This window comes from Phascolarctos cinereus, unplaced genomic scaffold (genome assembly GCF_003287225.1).
Source record: "Phascolarctos cinereus isolate Bilbo 61053 unplaced genomic scaffold, phaCin_HiC Scaffold_4;HRSCAF=312, whole genome shotgun sequence".
Taxonomy (NCBI): Eukaryota; Metazoa; Chordata; class Mammalia; order Diprotodontia; family Phascolarctidae; genus Phascolarctos; species Phascolarctos cinereus.
Genome location: NW_027555847.1, coordinates 710,996,545 through 711,017,110, shown reverse-complemented (window position 1 = coordinate 711,017,110; position 20,566 = coordinate 710,996,545). Strand labels below are relative to the sequence as shown.

General features: G+C 45.8%; 1 protein-coding gene across 1 annotated transcript; it reads left to right on the top strand.

Moving 5' to 3' along the window:
- The first annotated feature begins 5,607 nt into the window (after positions 1 to 5,607).
- On the top strand, positions 5,608 to 18,894 carry SELPLG (selectin P ligand). The gene is made up of 2 exons (XM_021007999.2): positions 5,608 to 5,813; positions 15,059 to 18,894. Exon 2 carries the CDS (start codon positions 15,064 to 15,066, stop codon positions 16,312 to 16,314), a length of 1,251 nt encoding a protein of 416 aa, XP_020863658.1. The 5' UTR covers positions 5,608 to 5,813; positions 15,059 to 15,063; the 3' UTR covers positions 16,315 to 18,894.
- Positions 18,895 to 20,566: the final 1,672 nt, after the last annotated feature.

The window sequence follows — 20,566 nt, the reverse complement described above, 5'->3', positions numbered from 1 at the left end:
AGTTCCTCAAACCAATGAAATTACAGTCTGGGTCCTGATCGTACCAAGTGCTAGGTACAATGCTAGGCACTGCATATGCCACCAAAAAAGAAATAATACCCATTTTCAAGAGGTTTATGGCCTCAGATTTTCTTTTCCTTTTTTAGGATTGGATTTATCTTTATTTTATCTTTTAAGGAAATTTTATTTAGTATTTTATTTTTCTCCAGTTACATGTAAAAACTATTTTTAACATTGGTTTTTAAAACTGTGAGTTCCGGGGGCAGCTAGGTGGCGCACTGGGTAGAGCACTGGCCCTGGATTTAGGAGGACTGAGTTCAAATCCAGCCTTAGACATATAACACTTACTAGCTGTGTGACCCTGGACAAGTCACTTAGCCCCACTGCCTAACCAACCCCACCCCAAGTCACTTAGCCCCACTGCCTAACCAACCCCCGCCAAGTCACAGCCCCACTGCCTAACCAAACCCTCCCCCCAAAAAACAAACAAAAAACCCCAACCAACTTTGAGTTCCACATTATCTCCCTTCCTCCCTCCCTCCCCCATCGAAAAGGTGAGCAATTCAATATAGGTTTTACATCAGCTTTTCTTTTCTAAGTAATTCTTTTTTATTCTAAACTTAGCAAACACCCAATAAAATGAACATTTTCACATCCATATTTGAAGAGAAAATGAAGATACTATGTATTCTTCAATGTATCATTCAAAAATCTCTCTTCTGCATTCCTCAGCCCCTTAGTTTCCAGAGGGGGAAGCGAAAGCCCAGGGAGAAGGCACCGACTCACGCCCAGTCACACAATGAGTGAGTGGCAGAACCAGGGAGAGAAGCCAGAGGCTCTTTGCACCGCCCAAGCTGCAGTCTTCTGCCTTAGCGGGAATGGTCCCTGCCACCCTGGGGATGCTCCAACCCAGACCTCAGAGCTGTCCTGGTTTGATCTCATTAAGGATGTGAGGGGTTTCAGTCTGAGTGGTGGAAGGCTGAGAGGGGAAGACCAGGCGTGAGCTTGGTCCCCTCACACCTTCCCTCCCACAGGGTAGCCGCAGACTCAGAAGAAGGAGCTGCCCTTCTGAAGTCACAACACTTTTAGGTCTCAACAAGAGTTGTTGAGGGCAGTACGAGCATGGAACTGAGGCTCTGAACCCCATATTGTCACCACCTTCTAGCTATGTGGCATGCAGTACGATCTTTAACCCCCTGTGAGCCTCAGTTTCCTGTCTGCAGAATGGGAAGAAGAGCCCTTGCATCACCTCCTCGGGGTCGTGAGAATTCTTTGGAAGCACAGAGGCCTGGGTGAAGGGGATTGTCCTTACTATTATCTATTATTATAATTTTGGGATCGGGGAGAGAGTCAGGAAAGGCTGGGAGCTGGCGCCTATGTTGTGTTTGGAGGTGAGAAAACTGAGGTTTAAGGAGCTTAACCCACCAGGGAAACAACAATCTGAAGGATTTTTGGTGGAGTAGCAAATGGGAGTAGGTAATATGACCAGGGGGCAGGGGGCAGAGCTCTGTAAAACTTGGTGGGGGAGGTGGGGCAAAGCTGAAATCTCTTGGTTGGGAGGTAGGTGGTGCAGGGGATAGAGTGCCAGCCTAGAGTCAGGAAGACCTGAGTTCAAATGTGGCCTCAGACTAGCTGTGTGACCCTAGGCAAGTCACTTCACTCTGTTTGCCTCAGTTTCCTCATCTGTAAAATGAGCTGGAGAAGGAAATGGCAAACCACTCCAGGATCTCTGCCAAGAAAACCCCAAATGGGGTCATGAAGAGTCTGAAAAGACTGAACATTTATTGAACACCCATTGTACCTAAGGCCCCCAAAGTGAGCCAGTTGTGATCGCAGGGTCTGGGACTAAGAGCAGCCTTAGAGTTCATCAGGTTCAATCTTATGATTTTTCTGAGGACAGTGAAGCAACCTGCCCAAGATCACAGAAACTGTAAGTAGCAGAAGTCAGGATTTGAACCCAGACCCTCTGATCCTGTATCCAGGAGGCAACATGGTACATTACAAAGAGCGCTGGGTCTCAAGTCAGAGGACCTGGATTCAAATCCCTGCCTCTGACACTCCTTGTGTGACCTTGAGGAAGTCACTTCACTCTCTTGGCCTCAGTTTACTCATTTGTAAAATGAGGTTGGACTCAGAAGCCTTGGAGGTCTGTCCCAGCTCTAGATCTCTGAGCTAATAAGCTATAGACATGTATATGAATGAGTGTTTCCCCTCGAGGAGCTTGGAATCCTGGGTAAGAGGGCAGAGGGAACAAGCATTTATTAAGCACCTACTGTGTGCCAGGAACTGTGATAAGTGCTGTATAATTACTCAACTTATTTTTAAGCAGAAATAATTGCCATACTCTTGTCTGACTCAGCCCTATCTTTTAAAAATTATCGTTATCTTTTGTTTTACACGACCTTTGTTTCTAAACATATCTCTATTCCCAGTGGGGGTGGGGGGGAGAGATGAAATAGTTCAACAAAATGAATCAACATCAATAGATCTGAGAGTGTATGCGATATTCCACACCCATGGCCCCCCACCTGTCCAAGAAAGGGAGGGTCAGTTAGCCACTTCTTTTGACTTTGCCTTCAAAGCCAGCCAGCTACTGCCTCCACCATATACTACACTATCCTACCCCATGTCTGTCTTTTGCCTACAGATTCCATTTGACAAAGGCAAAGGAGACCCGGCCTGCCCAGCATCAACTTCGCCCTTCCCTTCCCTCTGGTTATCAGAGTTAGTGCTGTGGCCGGTTCAAGGCATCAGGGAGTTTTCCCTGGGATGTGCTTCCTGCCCTGGGCCACCAGCCCTAGGATCCCATCACTGTTGAACACCTCTCTTCGTCTTGTTTACTGTCCTAATAAAGCACACTATGTGGTTAGCCCAGTGCCTGGCAGGTTCCTGTTGTTGTTCAGTTGTTTCAGTCGTGTCTGACTCTTCATGAGCCCATTTGGGGTTTTCTTAGCAAAGATATTGGAGTGATTTGCCATTTCCTTCTCCAGTTCATTTTACAGATGAGGAAACTGAGGTAAACAGGGTGAAGTGACTTGCCCAAGATCACACAGCTAGTCAGTGTCTGAGGCCAGATTTGAGAGAAAAAGGACAGCCAAATGATCATCCTTTTATTAATAATGTGCTGGCCTTATTAATAAAATGATTAAATTACCCAGGAACTATGTCTCTCTAACTTTTTTAATCATCACAGATTTGAACTCAGGAAGATGAGTCTTCCTGACTTCAAGCCCGGCCCTCTATCTACTTCACCACCTGCTGCCCCTGCCTGGCATATAGTAGGTGTGAAATAAATGCTTATTCCCTTCACCTGTCCCCCTCTTTCCTCTTCCCAGGGGGCCATGGGGCAGACTCTGTGAGAGGATACAGACAAGTGGGAGCAGCCTGTCCTCTGATCCTCCACCCCCACTCCAACCTCCACCAATTTGCCCCTGGCACAAGCCTTCCTACTTAGGGCTCTGCATGTTGGGACCCTTTGCCCCAACAGATTCTGTCCCCCTGGGAAAAGCCTTTCCTATCCTCTGGCTCATTGGCCCTGTGGCCAAGGGAAACCCTTCCTGAAGAATTCTCCTCGGCTATATGCTTAGCACACCTTAGCAAGCCTCTCTCATTGGAGAGAATTTGAGTGACGAGATAGAGGAGGGCAGGTGGATGCACTGTTTATATTGGCCTCTGTTTTCCCCCCCATAGCCCACGCTGGCCCAGTGGGGATTTCCACAGCCAGGCTTTGAGGTTTTGCTGTTGCTGGTCTGGGATGTATTTGCTATTTAGCTCTGAGTCCACTTTTTACCATAGTAATAAGAAAACAAACAAAAATCCACCTCTCTGTTTTCTTTCTTTCCTTCTTTCTTTCTCTCTTTCCAGGCAGGGGGTTGCTATCCTTTATTGCTATAGGCTGTCTCTGTTTTAGCCCCTTTCTTCCGCTCTTTTCTAGAACCTTCTATAACCCATGCTTGTATAGCTCAGGCCTTGCTGGTCAATTCCCAGCATCTCACTATCTGTGACATCAGAGATGAGAAACTAGTAATATGAGTCATGGTTTTGTTCATTTGCTTGTTTTTGTATACCAAGTGCCCAGCATAGAACCTAGCACAAAGTAGAGACTTAGTGAATGTTTACTGATTTTAATTGAATTCTATTTATCTAAGATTGCCCCCATCACTAACATTGAATCTTCTAAGATCTCTCCCAGCTCAAACATTCTACGGGTTAAGGCCTGATTTCAGCTCTGAAATTTTCTGTTCCAAGATCCTCCTGAGCTCCGACACTATTTCCTGAGGTTCCTTCCAGCTCTGACATTCCATATTCTAGCTCCCATAGATCCTCTGTAAGATTTCTCTCAACATTAATGTTTTGTGTTTTATGATCTTAATGAAATAAAAAGTAACCACTTGAACTGATCCAACTGTTCTGCAGAGCAATTGGGAGCTATGCCCAAAGGGCAGCCAAACTGTGCACACATGCCCTCTGATCCAGCAATCCCATAAAAAAGGGGAAAGGACCTACATGTAGAAAAAGATTTATAACAACTCTTTTTGTGGTGGCAAAGAATTGGAACTTGAGGGGAATGATTATGAATGTAATGCAAAACTAGCATGCTAAAAGAAATGATGAGCAGGCAGACTGCAGAAAAACCTGGAAAGGCTTACGTGAACTGATGCAGCGTGAAATGGGCAGAACCAGGAGAATATTGCTCAACAGCAGCATTGCACATTGATCAACTATGATTGACTTCACTCTTCTCAGAAATACAACGATCCAAGAGAATTCCAAAGGACTCATGATGGAAAATGCTGTCCACATCCAGGGAAAAAACTATGGAGTCTGAATGCAGATCAATGCATACTATTTTCACTTTGGTGTGTATGTGTGTCTTTTCTCTGTTTTCTGTTTCTTCTTTTACGACGCGACTAACGTGGCAATGTTTCCATGATTGTACATGTATAACCTATGTCAGATCGCTTGCTGTCTTAGGGAGGAGGAAGGGAGGGAAAAAATTTGGAACTCAAAATCTTATAAAAATGAATGTTAAAAACTATCTTTATATTTAATTGGAAAAAATAAAACACTATTTACAAAAAAAGTAAAAACTATATTTAATCATTAGGCCTTGAATATTAATAGAGTAGATACTTTTTAAAAGATTAATTTTAATAAATATATAAAAAGCTTTTAAAAAATTCTCTATCTTGCCTTGCTCTTGCATAACCTCAAAAAAGATTCTGGGTTTGATTTTCATTCTCATAAGCTGAAATAGAGAACTTGACCCTATTTCTTATCTGATTCCTCCTTCCCTTTGAGATAGTACTGGGGTGTAGCTCTTTTGCCAATGGGGTTCTTTCTCCCTGCTCCATCATTGGGCTCCTCAGAAGGCTGGTACCAGGCAAGTCCCAGCCCCCAGTGTCCCTGGGGGTTCTAAGCTGGCCCACTTAAATGGAAGCTCGGCTGGTGAACCATACAAGGTGTTTCCAAACCCGGAGTCTTTGCCACTGCTCCACCCCTCGCCCCCTCTTCTCGCTTCCCTTCCAAGTCTTGCTCAGCTATGCCACAAAGGGTCTGATAAACAAGAAGGGGATGGGAGGGTGCTGTCACATGGCCTTAACCACAGCCATGCTTCCTCCTTTTGCGCAGTGCTGGAGAGCAAAGACCCAGGCAGGTAGTGCCACCGATCCTTCCGTGGGCCCTCATCCTCATGGTTCCCTGCATGAGGATAGGATGTCACCACAGCAGTGAAGCGGGTAGTGGGCAGTCTTTCCTGGTCTGAGGTCCAGAGCCACCCCACTGGTTTCTCCTTCCACAGTCTGCTGAAGAGGGTAAGCTGGGCTGTGTGTGTGGAGGGGAGGGGAGGCTACCATGGGCCTCCACGCTGCAGGCAAGCATCCCCAAGGCTCAGCAAACCTCAGCAGGGTCCACTGGGTTCTTTGGGACCAGGTGACCTTGGACTTGCTATGATGACAGAGAGGGTGTGGTGAATATTCGTACTGAGTTAGTGTCTGTACAAAGACATCTCCTGGAGCAGGAGGCAGGGTGAGCTAATGGGCAGAACACTGGACTTGGTGAGAGAAGTCTCACTGTGGGGAGATTACAGACTACTGCTTTATGCTATAGTGGATAGCACACTGGCCTCCAAACCAGGAACTCAGAGTTTACAATCCTCTGGGGTGAGCCTCCTGAGTAAGTCACTGAATTTCTCGACGCCTCAGGCAAAACTCTAGCATTATAAACTGCAGAGAAACCTGCATTGGCAGAAGGAGTTCCCTGTACCTGTGAAATCACAGGTCTGGTCTCTACCCTGCCTTCATGTGTGACTGGTCTATCCTACTCTGGGCTTCCTCCAAGTCTTCAAAATTGGTAGAATGCCCGATAGGTTGAGTTCTGCTCCTTCCTAGTAGTGAGACTTCAGCAACCCACTCCTTCTTCTGTAAGTCTCCTGTCTCTTGCTCCCCGAGTCAAATGGTGGGCCTGGACCAGATCAAGTGTCCTTAACCTTTTGGGTTCAGGTGAAACCTAGGGAGCCCTTCTCAGAATTGTGTTTTCAAATGCATGAAACGTAAGTTGACAAAGAAAACCAATTCTAGTGAAATAAAGACGGATTTTTTTCCCCATCAAAATTCATGGACCCCTTAAAATTAACCAATGATTCCCAATTAAGAACCCCTTTTCTAGAGGACCTCAAAGATTGCTTCCATCTGGGACATTTTCTATTCCATTACAGCCCAACCCAACTGGGTTTATGGACTCTGAAACCTTGGGAGATAGGCTGGGAGGTTCAGTGAGTATACCAGGCAACGCCCTCTGCACCCTCCCTGTGGGTGGACTCCCTTTCTTCCTCTATGAGACTCTGGCCCTGCCCTTTCTTTGAGAGCTCCTCCTGTGGCATGGCTTCCTGGGAAGAAGGGTGGGATCTGCTCCCCTTGCTTCCTCCCAAGATATTGCCAGGTGGCCCAATGCAAGTGCTTATTTTTAAGCTTGCCCTTCATCACCAGCCTCTCTCTCTCTCTGCCTAGTATGCTTGACTGCAGGCCAGGTCGATCAGGGGTGATTGAAACCCACAGACACTGGAAGAGGCTGTGCTACCTGGATGATTTGACTTCTAGAAAGCTTCTAGTTTTCGCTTGAAGTCACAGTCTGGCACCGGTGGCAGGCTGAAACCCTCACAGGTCCCCTTGGGGATGGGGATGGGTGTCTGGGGATCCACGCACTCATGAGAAGAAAGCTCGGGCCTGGGCTAGGCAGCCACAGTTCACTCCATCCTAACCTGCTCCATCATCCCAGGACTGGGGGATCCTCAAGACCCAGAATAAATCCAAGCCCATTTTCTCAGTCACATTTAGATGCCAGGCACCAGGACCGACAAAAGGATCCTTTAACCCACGCATCAATCAATGAACCAATTCACCAACAAGCATTTCTTCTGCACCTAGCTCTGACTCTAGGCGCCAGAGATACCAAGACAAACATGCAGTATGCCCTGCCCTTAATGAGCTTATATCCTAATGTAAAGGATGCAAATGATGTAAATGATAAACATAATGAATATCAAGTAATTGGGAGGAGGGGGACGCACCAGCAGCTGGGAGGGGGGCAGGGTATGCTATCGGTATCATAGATTTAGAGCTAGTCCAGTCATTCAGTCCATCCCCTTCATTTTGCAGATAAGGAAACTGAGGTACAGAAGTTGCTTCCTAGAGGATGCTAGGGGACCAAGGGTGATTGGGGTGGTAGGTTGGGACCTCCAACAAACCCTTTTCTCTTGTTTCCTGTTCCTGGCCATGCTCTCATTTGCCCACATGCCTCCTTACACTGTCCAGATTGTATGTGGGGAGCTAGCATCAGGCAGTGAAAAAAGCTCTGGATTTAGAGTCAGGGTTTGAATCCCAACTGTGTCAGGTACAACTTACGATACCTTGGAGAAGTCACTTCACATCTCTGGGCCTCAGTTTCCTTATCTGTGAAATGAAGAGAGGGGCTAGGTTGGGTGAGATGATTTCTGCAATCCTATCTGCAGAGACTTGTCTGAGTGTCTCTCTTCTGCTCTCTCTCCTTAGCGCTTTGTAGGTCCTAGACTGGCCAATCAGGCCCAGGGAGAGACAAATTGGAAAGCGCCATTCTAATGATTCATATTCATCTAGGTTTTTAAGGCTGACAAAATATTTTCCTTCCAACAGTCTTTTGGGATGAGGAGTGAAAGGATCATTATTCCCATTTTATAGATGGGATAAGATAAGGAAACTGAGGCTCTGAGAGAGTAAAATCGCTCAACCAGAAGGTACAAGAGCTGAGATATGAAACCATGTCTCTACTCTTAGTTTTAGGGCTCTTTCCATGATGCTGAACTTGTACAAAGAGGCTGGGGACCCCACTTCCACCCTCCCATTCCTGATACCACAGGCTGATCTGACTCCCTAACCTTTCCAACCCTCATGGGCCTGGGTGTTGAAAACAGAGGGCTCACTTGGGTCACTGTCTTAGGAGAGGGGATAAAGTAGGCTTTGGGATATACCATGGCCCTGCTATAAAATAATAAGCCGACATTGATAGAGCGTTTTAAGGTTTGCAAAGTGATTTACAGATATTATTTCTGATTCTCACAGCAACTTTGGGAGGCAGGTGTTCCTATTATCCCCATTTTACAGATGAGGAAACTGAGACAAACAGAGGTGAAGGAACGTGCCCAGGGTCATGCAGCTACTACACGAGGTCAAATTTGAACTCAGTTCTTCAGGACTCCAGGTCTAGTGAGCGCTCTGTGCACTATGGCACCACCTAGCTAGTCATATGCCCTTTCTGTTTCCTTAATAGTATAAGAGACTGGATATCTAAGGCCCCTCCTAGATCTGATATTCTGTGACATCTATGTTCTATATTACATTTTATGTTTAATGTTGTAACATTCTATGTACTAAGTTTCCTTCTAGGTCTGAATTCTCTGAACTTCTATGTCCAAAATTGTAGCATTCTGCGCTCTGTGTTCTAGCTTTGTGGTTTCTGCAGAGTTCCCTACTACTCAGTCAATTAACAAGTATCTGTTAAGCACCTATGATGCCAGGCATTGTGCTCAGCATTGTTGTTCAGTAGCTTCAGTCATGTCTGACTCTTCGGGACCCCATTTGGGGTTTTCTTGGCAGAGATCCTGGAGTGGTTTGCCATTTCCTTCTCCAGCTCATTTTACGGATGAGGAAACTGAGGCAAACAGGGTGAAGTGACTTGCCCAGGGTCACACAGCTACTAAGAGTATGAGGGCAGATTTGAACTCAGGTCTTCCTGAGTGCAGACCCAGGGGACTGCCCACTGTGTCACCTAGTTGCCTGATAAGTGCTTAGGGATACAAAGAAAGATAAAAGACAGTCCCTGCTCTCATCACAGTCTGATGGGGAAGACAATATGTAAGCAAGAATATACAAACAATATATAGACAGGACGATTGGAGATAATCCCCAGAGGGAAGGTATTCAATTGATGGAAAGGTGGGGCAGCTATGTGGCACAGTGTATACAACACTGGCTCTGGAGTCAAGAGGACTTGAATTCAAATCCAGCCTCAGACATTTGACGGTTAACTAGCTGTGCGATCCTGGGCAAGTCACTTAACCCCATTGTCTAGCAAAACAAAATAAAACAAAAAACAAATCAAAAACTCAAATGATGGAAAGGGCCAGGAAAGGCTTCCTGTAGAAAGTGAAGTTTTAGCTGAGCTTTGAAGGAAGCCAGATGTGCCAGGAGGCAGAGAGGAGGAGGGAGAGTGTGTAGACCTGGGGACAACCAGAGAATATTCAAGATGGGAGATGGAGGGTCTTGTTTGAGGAACAGAAAGGAATACGTTGTTCTGTCCAGTGTTACTGGATCTCACAGTACATCAGGGGAGTGAGGTGTAAGCAGATGAGAAAGATGGAAGATAGGCGGGTAATGAGGGACTTTGAATGCTACAAAGAGGATTTTATGTTTGATTCTGGAGGTGATAGGGAGCCGCTGGAGCTTACCAAGTAGAGGACTGGTTTGGTCAGAACTGTGTTTTAGGAAAATTAATTTGGCATCAGAGTAGAGGATAGATTGGAGTGGGGAGAGACCGGAGGCAGGCAGACCCCTCCCAAACCCCTCCAGGAACTATTGCAATGGTCCAGGTATGAGGCACCAGGGTGGGGGCAGTGCCTGAGGAGACAAGGGAGCATATTTGAGAGATGCTGGAAATCAAGCAGAGATGCTGCAGAGCTGAAATTGACCAGAGATGTTGTGAAAGAGAAATGGAGGAGAGATGCTGCAGAGGTGAAATTGACCAGAGATGTTCCAAAGGTGAAATGGACAACAGATGCTGCAGAGCTGAAATTGAGAGGCCTTGGCAACAACTTGGTTATGGAGGGTGAGAGAGAGAAGCTGATGACGACACTTAGGTTTTGAGCCTGAGGGACTGGGAGGATGATGTTGTCCTAGACAATAATAGGGAAGTTAAGAAGAGGGAGCATTTGGGTGGAAAGATAATGAGTTCAGTTTTGAACATGTTGAGTTTAAGATGCCTGTGGGACATCCAGTTTGAGATGCCCAATAAGCAATTGGAGATATGAGACTGAAGGTAAGGAGAGAGGCTGGATACATGTATCTGAGATACATGGACATAGGTACGATAATTGAATCCACCGAGATCACCAAGTGAAATAGTATAGAGGGAGAGGAGGAGAGTGCCCAGGACAGAATTAGTGGGCATTTCCTGGATGAAGATTAAAGATTAAAGATCCTGCAACAAAGATTAAAAAGGAGTGGCCAGATAGGTAGGAGGAAAACCAAGAGACGATAGTATCAAGGAAACCTAAAAGAGGGTAATTGACAGCATCAAAGGCTTCAGAGAAGTAAAGAAGGAGGAAGATTAAGAAATGGTCATTAGATTCCGGTAACTTTGGAGAGAGCAGTTTCTGTTGAATGATGACAGTTAAGAAAAAAGTGGAAAGGAGGGAAGTAGAGGCATTAATTGTAGGCCACCTTCTCAAGGAGTTTAGCCTCAAGAGGGAGGAGGGATATAGAAAGATAGTGAGTTGGTTGGATGGATAGACAGTTCTGACATTCTATGTTCTAGAGCCCCGCTCTCTCTGACCATCAGTGATTATCTTGGCCATGGTGGCTCACTCCCAGAACAGAGCTTTCTGTCCATCTCCTTAAGTTGCTCCCTGGGGAAATGAAGTATTATCAGGGAATTGTGGGTGCCCAATTATTGAACTCTCCATGTATCAGGTTGAATGCCCCTGAATATGGGAGATGTGGGGAGGGGAGAGAGGAAGAGAGGGAAGGTGGAGATGGAGAATCCATCCTATTTCAAGCCTCAGTCTCCTACTAGGCATTGGCCTGTCCATCGACCTCTCCTCTAATCAGGAGGGAAGTCTCATGGGAGCCTCTTCCCCAGACCAAGATGTTCAGCTTCAGTGAAGATGCCACAACACCTCCAGAGAAACAATGGGTGCTCTAGTGCCCTGTGACATCCTCCAGTTTCCAGGAAGTGGTTTTGAACTCAATCTTCCTGTAACTGGCCCCTAGCTCCACCCTAGGCCCGATTTCTGGTCAGCTCCTTCTCACTGTGCCTCTGCTGCCAGGGAGACATGTTGTTAGGGTGAGGGCCTCCTGGACATAGTTCTCTTCTGCAGGGCCAGGGAGAGCAGATTTAGAAAGTCAACGTGGCCAGCACTGGCCTGCACCCGACTGGAGAGGCTCACAGGATCATAGATCTGGGGTTGGAAGGGACCCTAGATGCCATCTAGCTCAACCTCCTCATTTTACAGAGGAAGAAACTGAGGCCCAGAGAGGGAGAAAGACTTTCTCAAGGTTACACAGGTAGCGATCAGCAGGACTGAGATTTGAACCCAGACCCTCTCACTGTTCCACTCAGGCTGGAGCTAACGAGAAGAAAACAGAGAGGCTCGTCCATGTATCCTGAGAGGTTGCTTTCCCCGGGGCCTTCTAGAACTTTGTCCTGCTTCCCCAATAATAATAGTAATAACACTAATGGAATCAAGGCTGGCTTTGGAGTCCAAGGATCTGGGTTCAAATGTAGATGCTACCACTTACTACTTGTGTGGATCCAGACAAGAACCCCAGGTTCCTCACATGTAAAATGAAGGGAGCTGGTCCCCCCACCTTTCCCCATGACCTCTGATGCCCCTTCTCTCAAGATCTGTGATCCTAAGTCACTTGAACTGAGCCGTAAAGGAAGTTTGGGATTCTATTAAGCAAAGATAAAGATGGAATGCATCCAGGCATAGATGTAAGTGTGTAGGCAAGGGATGTTAGTTTCGGTATGAGGAACTTGAAGTAGGCCAGCAAGTACCAGAGCTGCCTTTTATCGCCAACTTTGCTTCATGAATGATGGCATCTTAGGATTGAAATGGTGCTTTAAAACGATCCCAGGATTTGCATGCTGACCCAGTTTCGGGTTTTCCTGGTAGGGATACCGACGTGGTTTGCCGTTTCCTTCTCCAGTTAATTTTACAGATGAGGAAACTGAGGCATATCAGGTTAAGTGACTTGCCCAGGGCCACATAGCTGGTAAGTGTCTGAGGTTGGATTTGAACTCAGGAAGATGAGTATTCCTGACTCCAGGCCTGGCGCTCTATTCACTGTGCCACTTGTATATAACTTAGAGGTATCTTATTATTTATACATGTTTTCTGTCATTAGAATAAACACTCCTTGAAGGCAGGGACTTTTTTGCCTTTCTATATATCCCCAGAGTTGAGCTTAGCATGGTACCTGGCATGTAGTAAGTATTTAATAAGTTTTTGTTGACTGACTGACTTCTTCAGGCAAAACATCTCTGTTCCATTAATTTTTTTAAAAAAATTAATATTATTTTATTCTTCATTTAAATATGGAAAAAAGAGAATTGGATATACAAAGTAGAACAGAAAAAAAGATTGCATATGACATTGTGAATCTCTATTATATACTGCTTGTTTTACATATATTTATAAGTATATATGTACATATAAGTATACATACACTTTGAAAGTAATGTGGAGGGGCGGCTAGGTGGTGCAGTGGGTAGAGCACCGGCCCTAGAGTCAGGAGAACCTGAGTTCAAATGTGACCTCAGACACATAGCACTCACTAGCTGTGTGACTCTGGGCAAATCACTTAACCCCAATTTCCTCACCCAAAAAAAAAAAGTAATGTGGAATTATATGTATATATATTTCCACATTACTTTCAAAGCTGTCCTGCTTGTCTGTGTCTCCTTCTGTTCATTTAAGGACATTTTTTTAAAGATGCTTTAGAGACCTTCTTTCTTGTCCCATATTTTATTCTTTGCCAACGTTATTGCTAGTTGTCCTCTTTATTTTCCCCTCCCCTCCTTCCATTGGAAAAGAAAAAGAAAAAATCATTCACACAAATATAGGTAGTCAAGCCAAACCCAGCATTGGCCTCGTCCAAAAAAGTCTGCTTCATTCCACTTGGAGTCCCTCTTCTCTCTCTCAGACATGGGTAACACGCTCCACCCTTGGGCCTCTCCAGTCCTGGTTGCCCATTGCATTGATCAGGGGTCTGGGTCCTTTAACTACGTCTTGTATGGCAAGCTCTTAGTCTCTTCCCAGGCCTGGCCATCTTCCTCTGATAGGTTAGCGTTGTAAATACAATGGGCCATAGCCTTATCCAGGTGATGTGATCAGCATAGAGCACAGTGGGACACCATCCTCACCCCTGGATGCTGGGAGGCTTTTAATGCAGCCTGAGAGATTGCATTAGTTTTCTTCAGGCCCTAAGACATCACTGACTTGTATTGACCCTGAAGTGCACTAAGCCAGGGGTGTCCAAGCAATCTCCAGCTGGGAGCCCACGGTTAAGTTTCATCAGATGGGGCCTGACTTGTTGTTTTGTTGATTGTCTAGATTTAAGAAAGCGAGGGAGGAAATGGTAATAATGCAGCTGAGACTTTTTTTGTTTTGAGGCAATGGGGTTAATGACTTGCCCAGGGTCACACAGCTAGTGTCTGAGGCTGGATTTGAACTCAGGTCTTTCTGACTCTAGGGCCAGTGCTCTATTCCCTGCAGATTAGACTTAAGAGTGGGTCCTACCTTTACCAGAACAGACTTGGGATTCTCTCGATTTTTTTTTTTCACACAAACTGCTATCTAGCCTCACCTCCCCCGCCTTGTAGCTGTGATTTTTTTAACCCACATTAAGACTTTATATATTTATCTCTATTAAATATCATTTAGGGCAGCTAGGTGGCACCATAACACATAGAGCGCCAGGCCTGGAGTCAAGAAGACCTGAGTTCAAATCTGTCCTCAGATACTTAGTAGCTGTGTGACCCTGGGCAAGTCACTTCACTCTGTTTGCCTTAGTTTCTTCATCTATAACATGAACTGGAGAAGAAAATGGCAAACCACTCCAGTATCTTTGCCAAGAAAACCCCAAACAGGGTCATGAAGAATCAGACGTGACTGAAACAACTGAACAACAAAAAATATCATCTAAGCAATCTGCACTGCCCCCTCCCAATACCCCACACCAGTCAACCTTGTTTCCTCACAGTCTCTCCGAAAAGTTCTTACCTCAGTTAAACTGAAATCTGTCTTTCTGCAACTTTCCCTCATTTTCCTGGTTGTGCCCTCCACGGCCAATCACAACAAATCTGTTCACTCTTCCACATGATGGTCCTTCAAACACCTGAAGAGAGGAAAAGTATTCTTCTCCACCTCCCAGCTCTTCAGCCTCCTCTTCAGTTCCTAGGACAGGAATAGGTATAGGTTCATAGGACTTGGAGTTGGGGTGACCTGAGTTCAAATCCAGCCTCAGACACTTACTGGTAGTGTGACCTTGGAAAAGTTACCCAAGCCTCAGTTCCTTCATCTGTGAAATGGGAATAGTAATGGCACCTGCTTCCTAGAGCAAGGAGAAAATGAAATAATGTGTGTGAAGTGCTTTGCAAACCTTAAAGCATTATGCAAATGCTAGCTGCCTATTATTCTGGTAGAATTTCAAAGTGAATGGCCTTGGAGTCCATCTCCCCTTTTTGGGTCATTGAACTGAGCTACTGAATTAGTGAAGCCCTGATCCTTTTCTTCCTTGTCTTCTAGGTGTCATGTCTGTGATTGCTTTCCTCTTCCTCCTGACCCTGCAGCCTCATGGGTATGGGCAGCCCACTGGGGCCAGCAAGGCCCCGTGGATATGGGGTAAAGCGTCAGAGGCCAGAGAGCCCTTAGTCGACCGAGTCAAGAGAAGTTTCCCTGAGGACAATGACGACGATTATGAACATTATCAAACCCCAACACCAGAGTTGATGGACTATGACAATTTAACTGCGTTGCCAACAGTCATGGCACAAGGAACACAGCAGGGGTCCACGAGTGCTCCTGTCACCACGGACTTGGTCAGAAGTGAACCCACGACACAGGGCACTAAAGGGAAGCTGGCCACGGAGGAGTTGACTACAGAAGCCACGGATAGGAGTACCATGCATCCCCCCCTACCTACTTCAGGTTTGCCCTCCACAGGGCAGCAGACCACGCATGACCTCACAACGGAAAAAGTGGTTACGGATGCACCAGAAATCGTTGTCTCTACCACGGTGGAGTCAACTTCCAAGGCCCCAAGTCCAGGAGAGCAGGTCATCCATAACTCCACTGCAGGCGATGTTGGCACAGAGGCAATGGCTATCTCTGCCACAGGGAAATCAGCCACAGACCCATCAACCACGGTCACCCTGGCTTTGGACACAGACAAGGCAGAGACTATAACTCCCACCATGGGGCAGCTGGTCACAGACTCTGCTACCACAAGGGAGGCACCCACCAGCCTCCCAGCAGAGCTCAAACCTAACCACAGCAGTCCTGCTTCCTCTCTGAATGATTCGGCCCTTTTTTTTACTACGGTTCACCCCCTACACAATTTTTCTACCACTTTCTCCCCGCCTTCCTCATCTCATGCACATTCAGATCCTCCCAAGCCCGAGGTAGCCACTGGGCAGATTGAACTCTCCAATACCACTGCCCTGGTGGTTGTGGCCACCACCGCCCACCTGTTCTTCTCTGACCAGATCCCAGTGAGGCAGTGTCTGCTGGCCGTCCTCATCTTGGCCGTCATTGCCACCATCTTCCTCATCTGCACTGTGGTCCTGGCCATCCGCCTCTCCAGGAAGGGCCACACTTACCCGGTTCGGGATTACTCTCCCACTGAGATGGTCTGCATCTCCTCCCTGCTGCATGAGGGTGAGGGACCACCCATGGCCAATGGGGGCCCCACGAGTGCCAAGACCCAGCTTCTAAAGCCTACCCAAGGCCCTGGGGAGGAGTGCGATGGGGATGATCTGACCCTTCACAGCTTCCTCCCATAATCCTCACTGACCTACCCTGCCTCTACACAAATGCCCAGAAAGGGTTCAGACAAAGGTGGGCCCTGTGCTGGGAGAGATGGGCATGGGAATTCTGAATACTTGGCCCCAGGGAGGCTGAGAGGAATTATATGGAAAGTTTGCCTGAAGCTTCTCATTCTCCCTGGTTGTAAAGATGGAATTCTAGGATCTGAATTCAAATTCTGACTCTGCTACTTACCTCTTGTGTGACTTTAACAAGTCTCTTCCCCTTCTTTGGCCTTGGTTTCCTCATGTGTAAAATGAGAGGAATTGGACTAGATAACATCTGTAAGGTTGCTTCCAGCTCTTAAACACGACCTATGGACGAGGAAAGCTCTGGTAGGGGTTGGGGAAGAGGAGGAGGCGTTCCCTGAAATAGCTTGCTAAAAGAACTGAGTTCCATAAGAGTGGAGCACTATGAACTTGGGAGGTCACGATAAGCAAGGAAATGACAAAATGCCTCCGCTGTGAATATCCACATGTTTTTAAAGGCATTTCTATTTACACCAATACTTCAAGCATCTGTGCTTCTGCTGAGGAGAATATGCCCTCCTCCAATGCTGATTGCAATCCCTCCATAACTCACTAGTTGTTCTTGGAGAGTTAACTGGACTTGAAAAACTCTACCTTGTAGCTGGCTTGGGGATGAGCGAGTCTGAACTTTGCTGGGCTGGTCCTTGGACATGGACATCCCATCTACTCCTGAGACCTTTGTAGAATCTGCCTAAGCTTTCTCTCCTCTGGCATCATCTTCAAGAGCCTAAGATCGCCTCCTGGCCACAGAGACAAGACAGACTCAGGCTGCACTGGGTTACACTGGACTGCGTGTGCATGTGCACATTCACACTAACATCACACACACACACACACACACACACACACACACACTCATACGCATACACACACACACTCACACACACATTCACACTCACACACACTTACACACACTCAACACTCACACACACATCTCTAGCTGTTCTTCAAACAAGACAGGCCTCCTCTAGACTGAGCATTTACATTGTTTCTCCCCTATGCCTGGAATGCTCTTGCTTCTTATCCCCACCTCCTCTCTTCCTTTAAGTCCCAGCTAAAATCCCACCTTGTACAGGAAGCCTTTCCCATCTTCCCATAACCTTAATGCCTTTCCTCCTAATTATCTCATTTGTCCTATCCATCTCTATCTTGTTTGTACATAACTGTTTGCATGCTGTTTCCCAGATTAGACTGTGAACAGGTACTGATTTTTGCCTTTCTTTGTATCCCCAAAGCTTAGCACAGTGCCTGGCACATAGTAGGTGCTTAATTAATAAAGGCTAGTTGACTGACAAATGCACACACACACACCCCAAACAGCAGGAACAAGGCTGGTTGTTCCAAGGCTGGTTCTCAGCGCCCTCCCCTTCTGACTCACTGCTGTGATCCTTTGCTCATAAGCCAGAAGAGACCATCCAAATCCACGGGATTCATGAGTCTCTGGAAAGGCTGAAAGTCAAAAGACTTAAGTTTACATCCTATTTCTGCCACTTATGACCTATATGACCTTAGTCAAGTCACTAACTTCTCTGGCCTTTCCTTTCCTCATCTGTAAAATGAGGGAGATGAGCTCCATGGCTTCTGAGGTGCCTGAGCCAGGATGCTTCTTAATGTTCCAGCAAGGTGGCAGCTTTGTTGAATAGAGACCTCAGTCCAGGGGGTGGGGAGGTGGCAGAAATCCTGGCCTCAGGATGAAGGGGTCCATTGGCTTCCCAGACTTCCAAAGGGTCCCCTATACAAACACAGGTGACAAACTCCTAGGCTACAATAAGATGCCGATTCCTGAGCCCAGTGTTCGAAACCCTCCATGATCTGATTCCTGCCTAATTTTCCAGCCTCATTTCATGCTATATTCCAACTAAACCGGACCACCCACCATTCCCCAAACTTACTGCTCTATCTCTTACCTCTGTGAACTCGGCCAAGCCTTTCTTCATGCCCGGAGTACCCTCCCTCCTCATGTCCACCTGTCAGAAACCTGCCTGCCTTCAAGGCTCATCTCAGGTGCCAACTCCTCCATGAAACCTCTCCAGATCCCCCATTAGTGATCTCTCCCTCCCCCAATTCTCTCCTGCTAGAGATTAATGTATCAGCAAATATTTCCTTACGTACAGATTATTTCCCCCTCATAGAATGTAAGCTCCTTGAGGGCAGGATGGTTTCACTAATTTGTCTTTGTAGTACTGGTGCCTTGCACATAGTAGGTGCTTACTGTTTGTCTAATTGAGTTGGTGACAGTAAAAATGTTTATTCCCCCTCCTCTGCTCTATTTACTTCATTCTATCAAGTCTCCAAGTAGCTCAGTCTTACAGGGAGCTGACAATCTCTTTTTTTTTTTTCCCACTGGGCCTAGGTGGTAGGTTGGTCCTCCTATGATAATCTCCAAGGAGACTTCAATGATGCCTTGGGCTTTTAGTTGGCAGGAAGAAGGAACCAGATATTTTATCTTTTCTGTATTGGAATATGTGATTGTATATATGTGCGGGGGTGCCCAATGGTGACAATAAAGGCTTGTCCTTCTCTCATTAATTATCTTTCCATTATAAAGTCACTATGTTCTCATGAAAAAACAGATAGGTAGGTCTCTTGGGAGGGGGTCATGGAGAAGTTCTTTGTGGAAGAAACAGACATGTAAGGTTAAAGAGAAACCATAGCTACCTAGATAGCTACATACATATATATATGTACACACATACATACACACTTACCTAGCTAAATAGATGATAGCTAAATAGTTAGTAAGTAGGATAGATAGTTAAATAGATGGATAGATGGATGGATATATGACGGATAGATGGAGAGACAGACAGGCTGATAGATAAATGGATGGATGGATGGATGAATAGATGGAACATTAATTAAGAGCTTACTACCTAGTAAGTCCCTGCCCCCAAGGAGCTTATACTCTAATGGGGAAAGACAACACAGACATAGGTGCTGGAAAAGGAGGGATGGGAGTACTCTTGGTAGGATGGGCACAGTGTAGAAATGGACAGGGAGGGACAAAATAAGGTGAAAATTGACTTATTTCTGAGCCAGGCAACATGGAGGCAGAGTCTATGATTGCCGTGGGGGGAGGTGAGGATGATAGCCTGAGTGCAGACATCATGGTAAGGAGATGGCTAGGAAGTTAAGCAGAGGCCTTGTTCTTCGCAAGATTAGGCCAAAACTCATTTTTTCCTATTTTTTTCCCTTAATAATATTTTATTTCCCCCCAATTACACGTAAAGATAGTTTTCAACATTCATTTTCATAAAATTTTGAGTTTCAAATTTTTCTCTCTCCCTTCCTTCCCTTCAGCCCTTCCCCAAGATAGCAAGCAGTCTGATATAGGTTATATATATACAATCATGTTAAACATATTTCCACATTAGTTGTGTTGTGAAAGGAGAATCAGAACCACATGGAGAAACCATGAGAAAGGAAAAAAACGAGAAAACAGTATGCTTTGATCTGCATTCAGACTCCATAGTTCTTTCTCTGGATGTGGTTAGCATTTTCCATTGTGAGTCTTTTGGAACTATCTTGGATTATTGTATGGCTGAGAAGAACTAAGTCTATCATAGTTAATCATCACATAATGTTGCTGTTTAGGCCAAAACTCACAGCTGCCTCAGATACCTGGGCAAGTCACTTTAACTGCTTCTGCCTCAGTTTCTCCATCTGTAAAATGGGGATAATAATAGCACCTACTTCCTAGGGTTGTTGTGAGGACCAAATCAAATTAAATCTTAGGCTTTTCAAACCTTAAACTACTATATACATTATTAATTAATTAATATGATTATTATTAAATCTCATCCATTCTTCAAGGCACAACTTGAATACGTGCTGGTTGAAAAAGGTCTTAGAAGTCAGGAGACACATGAATGCAAACCACTTATGAGCATGTGTCCTTGGGTGAGTCACTTCCCTTTTCCAAGGCCCAGTTTCTCCATCTTTAAAATGAGAGGGTTAGATTAGATCTCTAGGGACCCTTCCAATTCTAAATCTTTGTTCAGAATAATCATGGGGGGGCAGAGCCAAGATGGCGGAGTGAAAGCAGTGACTTGCTTGAGCTCTCCTCCAAACCCCTCCAAATACCTATAAAAAATGGCTCTAAGCAAATTTTAAAGCAGCAGAACCCACAAAAAGACAGAGTGAAACAAATTTCCAGCCCAAGACAACGTGCCGGGCAGAAAGAGGAGCGCAGTGCAACTTG

Coding starts and splice junctions, on each gene's coding strand:
- SELPLG (XM_021007999.2), top strand. CDS start 15,064: ATGTCTGTGATTGCTTTCCTCTTCCTCCTGACCCTGCAGCCTCATGGG.